Source organism: Misgurnus anguillicaudatus, chromosome 18, assembly GCF_027580225.2.
Source record: "Misgurnus anguillicaudatus chromosome 18, ASM2758022v2, whole genome shotgun sequence".
In the NCBI taxonomy this organism is placed as follows: domain Eukaryota; kingdom Metazoa; phylum Chordata; class Actinopteri; order Cypriniformes; family Cobitidae; genus Misgurnus; species Misgurnus anguillicaudatus.
In genome coordinates this window covers 8,064,039-8,076,368 of record NC_073354.2, presented here as the reverse complement: position 1 = coordinate 8,076,368, position 12,330 = coordinate 8,064,039, and the positions used below count along the sequence as shown (strand labels likewise).

General features: G+C 35.0%; 1 protein-coding gene across 1 annotated transcript in view; it reads left to right on the top strand.

Annotated features, from left to right (window-relative positions):
- The window catches only part of map3k5 (mitogen-activated protein kinase kinase kinase 5), a 47,902-nt gene that overhangs the window by 25,249 nt on the left and 10,323 nt on the right, over positions 1-12,330 (top strand). Inside the window, exons 13-18 of the mRNA XM_073855754.1 lie at positions 1,646-1,741; positions 3,338-3,419; positions 3,600-3,733; positions 4,064-4,191; positions 7,375-7,511; positions 12,098-12,203. Of these exons, the coding sequence (XP_073711855.1) occupies positions 1,646-1,741; positions 3,338-3,419; positions 3,600-3,733; positions 4,064-4,191; positions 7,375-7,511; positions 12,098-12,203 (683 nt within the window). The remainder of the gene's footprint in view (positions 1-1,645; positions 1,742-3,337; positions 3,420-3,599; positions 3,734-4,063; positions 4,192-7,374; positions 7,512-12,097; positions 12,204-12,330) is intronic.

Genomic DNA, 12,330 nt, shown 5'->3' with positions numbered 1-12,330 from the left:
TTTCAATAGCAGGGGATTAATTTCGGGCACTGCGTAATATTATTGCGCCATGTTACGGCAGCAAAGTTCTTGATTATTACGCCAGAATGAGACATTAGCCTAGAAAATCACAACTTTTAATTTTCCATCGGTCTTAGTACACGATGTAACTACAGAAGAGTCAAGTTTTAAATAGTAAAAATATCACAACTCTTTGGTTATTTTTGGCGCGATGCTGATGGTCTAATCAGATTCAATGTATTTATGCTAAGCTATGCTAAAAGTGGTACCGCCAGACTCGAAGATCAGCTTGAATTGATTCCAAAACTGTAAGAATCAAATGTTTAACTCAAGGGGAGCTGAAAAATGAGCATATTTTCAAAAAAAGTGGAGTGTCCCTTTAAGAATACTCATTAATATTCATGAAATAAAAAATTAAACTTAATTCAAATTTATTTCTATAGCACTTTTGCGTTGTAGTAGTGCTGGGCGATAATTTGATAACGATAATTTTACAGATATACATTTTTCCAGATAAACCGATAACGTAATGTTGTGCAAGCACTTCCGGATGCGGCACGCGCTCTTGGTTTACAATCTTAGTGTCAATTAGACTTGAAGGAGTGGAGTAAGATGAGGCAAGTTATTCATTTCTTAGTAGAGCCCTTTGATTGATGTGAATAACGCGGACGAAATCACGGAATCCAAATGCGCGCAAACAGGGTTCGTCAAAGCAGACAAAATGGGTATAGTATACTGTACTTTCTTTCAGCATCCACCTTGCGCGCGTGCACACGTCCGCACAGCTTTAAAAGTATATTTACAGGACATTCACTAATTTAGGAAAGCTGAGGAAAAGCAGCAGATCCACCACTGCAGTGAATATACTGTATGCGTATGTGCGCTCCCACAGTAACGTGACGCTCTCGACATCCATTTATCAGCGTGTATAGCTCGTATATGTATAACACACGCGTGATCACTGAACTAAGTTTTCTTTTTTGTTTAAGTGAACATAAACAGCTGGATGTTACTCAGTATATTGAAACTTAAAGCAGTCTGTCTTGGGTCTTAAAATGACAGTAGCCTGCTGCTTTCTGTGTCAGAAATGTGTTGAGTTCATAACAAATATATTTACATTTAATACAAATGCCTGAACATTAAAACAAGATTTTAGTATTTGTATTTGTCATGTTCTGAATAAAAAGTAGTTTAAAACCATTACTGTCTGTTTTTTTTTTTTACAATTTTCATTCAGGAGCAAAAATCTGCCTTTAAATTTGACAGGAATAAAGACTATTTATCATGATAATTATCGATATCGACTGATATGGAAAACATTTTCTTCATAATTTTTTTGGCCATATCGCCCAGCCCTACATTGTAGTAAAGCAGCTTTTACAGTACAGTAAATAAAAAGTTGCCCTAAAAGTAAATGAAGGTTGCTCAAAAATGAAACTAAACAAATCGTAATACACATTGTAGCTGTTGCTGTACATGTTGTGTTTAGCATGACTGAAGTACTGAATTGATAAATCACTGTGCAATCAAATGGAGATTTTACAGTATCTGTGTGAGCAGGGTTTTCTGAAGATTTAAAATATTTCACTGTTGCCCGATCGTGTTGATTCAAAGTTTTTTGCTTTTGTGACTTTGACACTTCTAGCATCTCTAAGTTTGATGAGAGAAGCTGTTTTCTGTATGTGGTGAACAACTCTGAGGATTTCCAGATCTATTTCTGCACAGAGATGCACTGCAAGAGGTGGGTACAGTATGTGTGTTCTAGATTCTGTTTATTATTTCACTCCAGTTTATATTCAGTGTCTTTAACTATTACATACTTACTAAGGGTGCACCAATAAATGCCGATATACACTAATAATACGTGGCCGATAACTATTCTTAATCACACAGCCGATAATATTCACAGCTATTTTATGTACTACTATAACATGCATTTTAAAAAGCAACACTCGTCAAACATAATCATTATACATATTCTTTATTATCATGAAAATACTTGAAAAGTTTTGAAGAAATGCAATATAAATATGTCCTTAAGCCATATATTCTTGAGCTGCGTGTCATCATAGCTGCGTTTGTATTGTTCTTCGTCTGCAGCGCATATTGAGTTTCTTCACGAGAGCGCTCTCTGGCTTTTGGATGTAGGTAGCAGCATTTCACGTAATTCGTTGAGAAGCATTATTGGCCGATATATCGGTGCATGCCTAATACTTACATAAGAAAAAAATTTACAATGTAACTATTGTGTACTTACATTGTACCAGAAGCTTTAGAGGTAAAATAAAAAATGCAAGATGTTTTTTATCAGGTATATGCGTGTGGTTACACTCTTGACCCTAAACCTCCCATATCCCTTAAAGGAATATTCAATTTTCTTAAAAGAAAAATCCAGATAATTTACTCACCACCATGTCATCCAACATGTTGATGTCTTTCTTTGTTCAGTCGAGAAGAAATTATGTTTTTTGAGGAAAACATTGCAGGATTTTTCTCATTTTAATGGACTTTGATAGACACCAACAGTTGACACTTAACTCAACACGTGACAGTTTTTTTCAACAGAGTTTCAAAGGACTATAAACAATCCCAAACGAGGCATAAGGGTCTTTTCTAGCGAAACGATTGTCATTTTTGACAAGAAAAATAAAAAATATGCTCTTTTAAACCACAAGTTTTCGTCTAGGTCCGGTCCAGCGCGACCTAACGTAAATGCGTAGTGACGTAGGGAGGTCACGTGTTTCATATATAAAACGCACTTTTGCGGACCATTTTAAACAATAAACTGACACAAAGACATTAATTAGTATCAGTTGACATAGAAGAACGTAGGAACGGTCCTCTTTTAACACACTTGTAAACACTGGGGCGGAGTTTCGCGTTCGTATTGCGTGGGGTCACCTGGCGCATCACGACCAGATCTAGACGAGAAGTTGTGCTTTAGAAGTGTATATTTGTTATTTTTCTTCTCAAAAATGACAATCGTTTTGCTAGATAAGACACTTATGCCTCGTTTGGGATCGCTTATAGTCCTTTGAAACTCCGTGCAGCCCTACCAAATATAAAGTGTGACCATTTGTTTTCACAATGACATGTGTAAAGACAGGACAGATATTAACTGATGTGTTCACTGATGTCTTTTATGACCTAATTGTTGGGGTTTCTCTGCCATGTGAATCCATGTGTCACCATAACTATTGAGCTTAAGAGTTCCCGCCCACTGCGAACTCTTAATTCATTCAGAATCCTGCAACTTAAATATATTTACTTTAGTTTTTTAGATTGTGATTATAATGATGCCGTTTGTGTTTGTGCATGTGTTTGTGTGTGTATGCAGGTTCTGTGATCTTGTAAATACACTGACTGAGGAAACCTGGAGAGGTTCAGATGAGGCCGAGTGTGAATCAGAGGCTTTAGAGGTGCAGTAAAAAAAAATTGAGTATTTTTAGTCAATAGTCAAATTACTTTCACACACCTACTAAATGTACATTCCTGTTTGATGGTGTTTTGATTTCATTGGCTCAAACAATTGTGTCATATATCAGTTACTTAAATGTTTTTGGTAACACATATTTGTGTGCTTTCATGTGTGTCTGCAGTATGATTATGAATATGATGAACATGGCGAGAGGGCAGTTTTGGGTAAAGGCACCTTTGGAGTTGTTTATGCAGGTCGTGATCTCAGTAACCAGGTGCGTTTAGCCATCAAAGAGATTCCTGAACGAGACAGCAGGTAAGCGACACTTTCCATTTTCTGTGGGTGGATGTAAAATAAGGGATTTTTACACTTTCAATAAAATTTTCATTAACGCAGTAAAAATAAATCATTACAGTAATGCAAAAGTGACAATGACCTATAATAAAAAAATTGAAAGGTAATAAATTGTTTATTATTTAGACATCAAGCTAGTATTTATTTTACAGTATTCATTTATGTGGATTTTAATAAAAGCTAAATAATTATGTTTAAACAAAATCTCCCTAATCTCTTTCTGTCCACTTTTTACAAATCAGATCATAGCATGTTTTAATGAACATATATGTGTATTGTCTGTGTTGGCAGATATTCACAGCCTCTACATGAAGAGATCGCTCTTCACAAACATTTGAAACATAAGAACATTGTTCAGTATCTTGGCTCGATCAGTGAGAATGGCTTCATCAAGATATTTATGGAGCAGGTGCCAGGAGGTCAGTGAATAAACAGTCATATATCTACAGTTCGCTCTACATTTAAAAGTCATTCAGTTTCACATTGTTCTCATTTAAAAATGTTTCAGTGCAAATTATTGAAGGGTTATTTGAATCTTTAATGACAGCAGCAGCTGGTGTGAAAAGAAGATCATGATGTATGGCTGTTTTTCCATTGCCATGCCTAACCACTTTCATTGTGTAACCGTTTTATTTTTATGTTGATGCAACACAGCCGGTATGCGGTCGTGGTATCTTTTTACACTATGGGGCAGATAATAAAGTTTATTTAAATATAATAAAAATGCGTCAGGCATTTCCTTGGTAAGGCAAGAGGTTACAAAGGATATGCAATGTAAATAGAGAACATGTTATGGTGGATGATCATTTATTTTTGTTTTTAGGACAAATTTTTACCTAATCTGTGTTTTTTTTCCCCTCAAAAGCGCACTTTACCAGCTAGAGAGCGGCAATGTAACTAGCTGCGTTTCCGTTACCCTTTAAATTGCACAAATTGACATTGCAAATTGAAAATAGTGCCAATGGAAACATGTCAATTTTGCAAATACTCTCATATATCGCAAAAAAAAAACACTCACATGAGGAGGTTTTTCAAACAATTCAGAAAAGGTGTATTTTGCAAAACTGCAATATCTGCTCCCAATTACATGAGGCTTTCCTTGCCAAAAATCTTTGGGTAATATTCATTAGAAGTGGGCCGATATGATATTCAGTATCGATATTAGTCGGGTATTAGCTGAAATTGCTGTGCCGAATATTGTAGAAGTCATGAAATACAATCCAATCCAATACCAACACGTACCTTGTCGTGGCAACTTGGCGTAGAGCACAACTTGCTGAGCAACATGAAATTACACAAAGTTTCCCTTTAATTTGTATAGTTACACCTTACATTTCATTTTGAATTTTTGTGCTGACTAACTAAAAATGTTGCTACTAGTCTATTTGAAACATTGAAATAAAAATGAAGAGTTTGGTTCCAAAACGCAATAGATCCATTTTGACAAATTTTGGTAAAAACGTGTTTTCTATACCAAAAAAGTGACAAGATGAAAACCACTATTTTCTGTTACAAACTTTCACATAGCATCTTTAGGTTATAAAAACATAAAAAATTCAAATCCATAACTTGATTTTCAAAGATTTATTATAAAAACTGATTATTTTTTTCACAAAATGCAATAAATCCATGACAAGTTTTTATTCAAAATGCTATAAATCTATTGAATCAATCGCCTATATAAATCTGCATTCATCTTTGCCATGTTATATTCATTAGTTGACTAGTTGTACACACTAATTAAAAATTTAAACATTAATGTCATTAATCAAAACACTTACTTGTCATATTAAGAACACTGTCTTGCCGCGGTTATACTTGACGTCGTCGCTTAACGTTTTTCACAGCGATCAGTTGTAAAATGTTTTGGTCCTGCTCGATTTTCGTTGACTGAGTAAAATTATGTAAAGTTTTTCATAAGATCCTTTGGGGTCAATGTGTTAGCATGACAGAAACTTGATGCTGTCGGCCCGGGCAAACAAGCAACCGTCTCCCGAGTGCCTCTTGCGTAAATTATTAGATGTTGATGACTTACGTTTCTTTCCCGTCACAGAAAACCATCACAGGTTTATCGATGCTATTAAAGTATTATTTTGTTTGTTTGTTAATCACGTAGTACAAAGTAGATGAGAAAAACTAGAATTCTGTGTTCTCAACGCACCGCCTGTGTTTGTTTACATTGCAATGGTGTGCTGCAATCTGTGGAGTGGATTTATTGCATTCTGCAGAAAAGGAGGAGTGGCGTTTATTGCATTTTGGGAAAAAAAGGGAGAAAAGATGACAGAATAACTTGGCGGATATTGAATTTTGCGTAAACTTATAAATTTACTTTTTAATACTGACCTGATATAATACTGATTCTGGCAGTAACTCATTTTTTCAAAAATGGCATTTATTGCGTTTTGGAACCAAACTCTTCAAATGTTTCATTGAGTCTTAAATTTGCAGTCATTTGTTGCACAGTAAAACGTTTGAGTTATGTAGCTCTGTTTAAGCTTTTTGTCAGCTAACAAATGTGTTTTTTGCAGCTTAATTGAAGGGCGATAGAATTGGTATTGGATTGGTATCGACAGATACTCAAGCTTGTGGTGTCGACATCAGTATCAGACATGAAAAAGTGGTATCGGCCCAGCCCTAATACTCATACATCTCTTTTGATTTAAAAAAATTTACTATTACCTCCAAGAAGCACCCAAATGTTAAAGCTCCTAAGTATAAGGGTCTTTCCTTGGCATTAATGTTTGTATAATACTGTTACTTCTCATTCATTAAAAAAAATGACTATTGCAGTGGATGTGATATTAGTAAACCTACCAACATCAGTTGACATGATGTTTGGAATGAGTTATGTGACTAAAAAATAGTTTTTCGTCTCGTTATATCATTGGTTAATGGAAACGCCATCATTTTGCAATAGTCTTTTGTCGACTTTTAGGGGCTGTTTATACTTGGTATTAAGATGTGTTTTCGTCGATCAGATCACAAGTGGACGAGAGAGACACATTCTGTTTACACCCGATTTAAATCCGTCTCAGTATCAATGAAAGCCTAAAGATAGCACTCTACACTGTGTGTTCGTGCTAGATGTCAGAAAAGACGTAAAACATTGTGTTCAGTACCTCAGATTACATAAATAGGTGGAGAGAAGCTTGTGTGGCTGTTCGAACACATTCAGCCACATGCACGTTTACACTACAAAAGCAATCCAATCTAAAGGGTTTTTCAACTGAATGTGGTTGAAAGTGGTCAAAAGTGGTCGTCCACTTGTGATCTGATCGACGAAAACGCATCTTAAAACCAAGTGTAAACAGCCCCTTTGAAAATATTGCTAAAGATGCTATTTTATTGTCATATCACCAAATGATGTTCCAAAGAGCCTTATGTGTGTTTAAGGATCTTTTGTATGTGCTCAAGTTCACAAATTTGCTTAAATAACTAGTGACTTGTCACTTATAGAATGGTCTGAATTGTTTTCAGTGTAAATTTTTTTTCCCAGGATTACATTTTAATTCCCAGATTTTGGGATGTGGTCACATAAATGTATAATCTGTAATATGTAAATGATTGTTTTAAAATGTGATGTACTTGTGTGTGAATCACAGGGAGTCTGTCAGCGCTGCTCAGGTCAAAGTGGGGTCCTCTTAAAGACAATGAGCCAACCATTGGTTTCTACACCAAACAGATTCTGGAGGGTCTCAAATACCTGCACGATAACCAGATCGTTCACAGGGACATCAAGGTAAGAATCCTAACATCCCTGAAGGTGTCGGTTTTATGCCACCTGCATTAACTGAACTTTCACTGAATTTCCACTGTTTTATTTGTGAGTAAACTAAATCTTTGTGAAGTAGGACTGAATAAAAGTGTGGTTTTTAAGATTAAAATAGCGTGCGAGTAGCTCATGAGCTCAACTTTGGGCCGTGCGACTTACACAAACAGTGTGATGTTTAGTATGTTGATATGGGCTGTATAATAATAAGTTTGTTGTGCTAAGGAGGCCTAACACAAGGGACATGACTTATCTTTTGTTATTTTAAGATTAAATTATTTGGTTAGATTAAACCAGACTGTATTCTAGGTAAGGGATAATGTAGAGGCAGCCGGTAGTTATCGCAAATTATAAAACGGGCAGTTCTGGTTCTTCATTCTGATTGGTTGAAACGCGTTCTAAGCCGTGATAAAATACACCGGTAACCTCACGGTTCAGACCACATTACATAAGTATCACTGCGCCACTGTTGCTGTGTACTGATTTATGAAAATAAACACCACAGTCTTTAATCATATTTTTAATTTGTCTACAATTGCACAATTAATGGCAATATCCAGATAAATGTCAATAAATATTGTTGAGTCATCTCGTCGATAAAGAGAAAACGTTGTCTGAGGAGTTTATAACTCAAGTTCATACGTCCGCTATTATCCACTGGGTGGCGATCTTACCCAATTTAATCACTGACGCATTCACTCACCACTGAAAACAGCGTGTTTTCATCAGGCTGTGAATCTGATCTCTTACAAAAGTTCTTCACAAAAATGGAATTATCTCCGTTTTTAGCTAAAAAAATTGAGAGGTGATAAGTGAACAAATGAAGGTAGGACGAAACGTTTTTTTGTTTGTTTTTGTTTGAAAGCGGATGGTCTGTTCTTTCATTAGATATTTTATGTTTATTTAAAGAAGATAATTTTTCTGCAAGGCATTAAACTAAAACTGGGTGGCAAGGCAACTTTAAATAAAAAAACGCTGACAGGGAAAGAGTTCAGCATGCTTCAAAGCATATTTGATCATCACTTCAACAGTTGCACAATATAAATGTTAATGTGTAAATTGTTGATTTATAAAAAAAACACCACAGTCTTAAATCATATTTTCATTGTGTCTTTGCTGCCCTCTGTTTCAGTCACACTTGATTCTGAGGAACTGCTTTGTTTGGCAGAAGAGTAATATTTTGTACTAATATAATTACAACTTATTTGTGTTTTATTTTATAAAATCTCGCTAACGTTATGCATATGAAGTTTTATAAACGCAATAAACCCCTCGAAGCGTTGGGTTACCAGTGCATTTTATAACAGCTAAGGGGGTTCGCGTCGTGCCTAACAACGCCCCTTAGCTGTTATAAAATGCACTGGTAACCCACTGCTTCTTGGGGCTTATTGCTTTAATAAGCCCCGACAGTGTGATCAGGTCTTGTATCACACTGAAGGGGCTTATTTTGCGATAACTACAGGCTGCCTGTACATTATCTCGCTTCTTACACGGCTACTTGCCACATAAGGAAAAAAACTGGACATGAATATAAATTTGAAACATTTTGTTGGCATATTTGTTTTAAATAAACATTCTTATCTTTCCGCGAAACAATATAGTACCACCATTGTTAATTGTGGTTGTCCAGTGTTTGTCACAAGATGGCGTCAAACGGTAATCTTTGTTGGCGCGGAGGGATTTTAAACATACAAGTTGTACCGGCTATGCGTTATTACTTTGGAGTGGTTATTATTTGAAAAGAACGAACCTGCAAATGTCTCAACTGACCAATCAGAATCAAGCATTCCAGAGAGCCGTGTAATAAGCCTATATAATGATTAATCGCAACTAATCCTTTGCAGAATAAAAGTTTTTGTTTACATCATATATGTATGTGTAAGCTACTATGTATAGTAATTATGTATATATAAATACACACATGCATGTATAATTTTAAGAAAAAATTTATATTTTATATATTAGATATTACATATATTGCGTATTAATATGTATATATAATATAAATTATATAAATATGAAATGTGTATATATATATATATGTAAACATTTCTTTAAATTATGTATGTATGTGTATATGATGTATGATCTACATATATGATGTAAAAAAACCTTTTATTCTGCAAACGATTAGTTGCGATTAATCGTTATGCAGCCCTACTGTATTCTTTATCTACAGTATTGCAGCACATGTTTCTCATTTTAAACCCTAATAAACAAATGGCCAGAGCTGTAAATCATTTCTCAGCTCGTCATCTTGGGAACTATGCTGTAAATGACATATCTATATCATACACTGAATCTTATATGATTGGATAAAGCTGGGACTCGTGGGATGCATGTTCATAGTTTTTACTTAAGACTTTTGACAGCTTGTACCCATCTTGATTTTACAATGTTATAATAGATGAATGGATCTCACATCTTTCATCATGGCAAGAGAAACCTTTCATTCAGCTTTTAACAAATACACAGAGAGCAGTTTTTGTAGTGTAGGTGTTTTGTACTGTATAATGTTTCTGAGGCTGCATCTCTGTATTATATAAACAAACGGTGTGAGCGCAAAAAGCACAACCAAAAATTTTAAATAAAATATTTTAATGTATAAGGGGGAAAGTAGTGCTTTTGAGTAGCTGTCTGATATAGAAACTCACATCTCTCTCTCTGTCACTCATGTGTCTCTCGCTCTCTTTCTGTCTCTCTTTCTCTTTATCTCTGCTATCATGGAGCCCACTCAAAGGAATCAACTAAACGTCAATGCTTGCTTATATAATAGTAATGATAATAATAGCATCAGTAAGTAAATGTACATTGATTGCATACAGAAACACAAGCTGTGGTTATAATTTGACCTCTGAAAAACAACCCACCTGTCCCTATGGTTAATTCATCAATGTTTATATAAATGTGATCTTTAGATGAGCTGTTCATACTGTAAACGTTGTGTTTATGTATAGATGAATTAATCCAAACACACATGCTATCACATCGTTTACCTGAATACAGATTTGGTTTAAAAAGCAGCTTTTTTATACATTTTCATTGACACATATGGCAGATATTTTTATCCAGAGTCACTTTATCATTATGTGTGTTCCCTTGGATCAAACCACTGATCTATATAAATGACTGGATTGCGCATAGAACGCTTAACGTAACAGCGTGAGGTGAAGCCAGCGCAGAGTTCGAGCGGCCATCTTGGTATACCCAACCGGCAGAGAGCGTCATTGACTTCCATTCAAAATCATCATCTAAATTTACCCACTTTACAGCGTATCATTCACAAAAGATTATTTTTAGGATATGTTTACGTAAATGAATTGTTAATTCTGGTGTTATTTGCAATGTTTATGTTTTAATCGGGCAGGAAAATGGATTTATAAAAACGTTAAGGTGAGTGTGTCTGCTGCGTTCTGTTAATGACACGGGTATAAATAAAGTTTTTTTGACATTCAGCTGCACGGTCAGCGTCATTTCTCTATTATAAGTTTAGGTAACTTGTAAGTTTAGATAACAACATAATTACAAAACCAGCAAATTATTTCATGCACATACAGTACAAAGCATGATTATTTATTTAGATTTCAGAATGAGCACGTTTGTCATTAATACTAAATATGCTGCGGTCGGCCGTTGATCTGATACTGTAATGAAGATGAATGTGTAATATGTATAAAAACTGATTAAAAAGCAAAATGTACAACTTTCAGTAAATAACTATGTATATGCTTAGGACGTTTGTGTTGTAATAATGTACAAGGTAACTTCAGATATAAAAACGAAGACTTGTAAAGTGATGTTTTATCATTTAAATCTGATAACGTCCATTGATTTAATAAAAAGTTTGGGTATACCAACATGGCGGCGCAGTGGCTTCACAATCGTGACGTCATGCGCAATCCAGTCATTTATATAGATCAGTGGATCAAAACCATGATATTTTGCACTGCTAATGCAATGCTCTACCGGTGAACTACAGGAACACTTTGTCAATGTTCTTCATCCACCCCTTGCAAAAAAACACAATAGAAACCACCACAAAAAATATATAGGATTTAATGGGAATTTTATTGGTCGGAAACAAGGTCTGTACTGGTATGTGTTGGGTTCTATTTGTTTAATTAAATCAATAGAACATTAAAGCATTAAATCCTACTGGAAAATGTCCCGAAACACTACAAAAGGAATTTTTAAATGGTTTTAATGGTTAACCTCCTAAGACCTGGATGTCCACACATGTGGACATGAATTTTTTTTTATGTTTGCGCCATAATACTTAATTCTGTGTAACTGGAACATGTTGTACACAAACATGGACACATACACTGCTTCATGTTCTTAGAAAACAATTTAGTTATTATTTTTATTGGTTCTTCCTAACCCCAAAATAGCTGGTAGAAATCTGAAAAAAGACAACCCAAAACCTGGGTCTTAGGAGGTTAAAGCTAATTGTTCCTAATGGTATTTTAATGGAAACCATTACAATTTCTGTGATGGTTTCAATTGTACCAAAGAGTTGTTCAGTTTTCAGATTTTCAGTTTTGATCTTATTTCAGGGTGATAATGTCCTGATAAACACCTACAGTGGAGTTTTGAAAATCTCAGACTTCGGAACATCGAAGCGTCTGGCTGGAATAAACGCGTGCACTGAGACCTTCACTGGTACTGTACAAAACACATTAACCCTTGATTCTCTATAAAAGAAATGCCAGTTTTGCACTGTGACAAGATCAAATATAATGTATTACTGTATTTAGATTTCCTGAACCAAAAATTTTTTAAACGATTG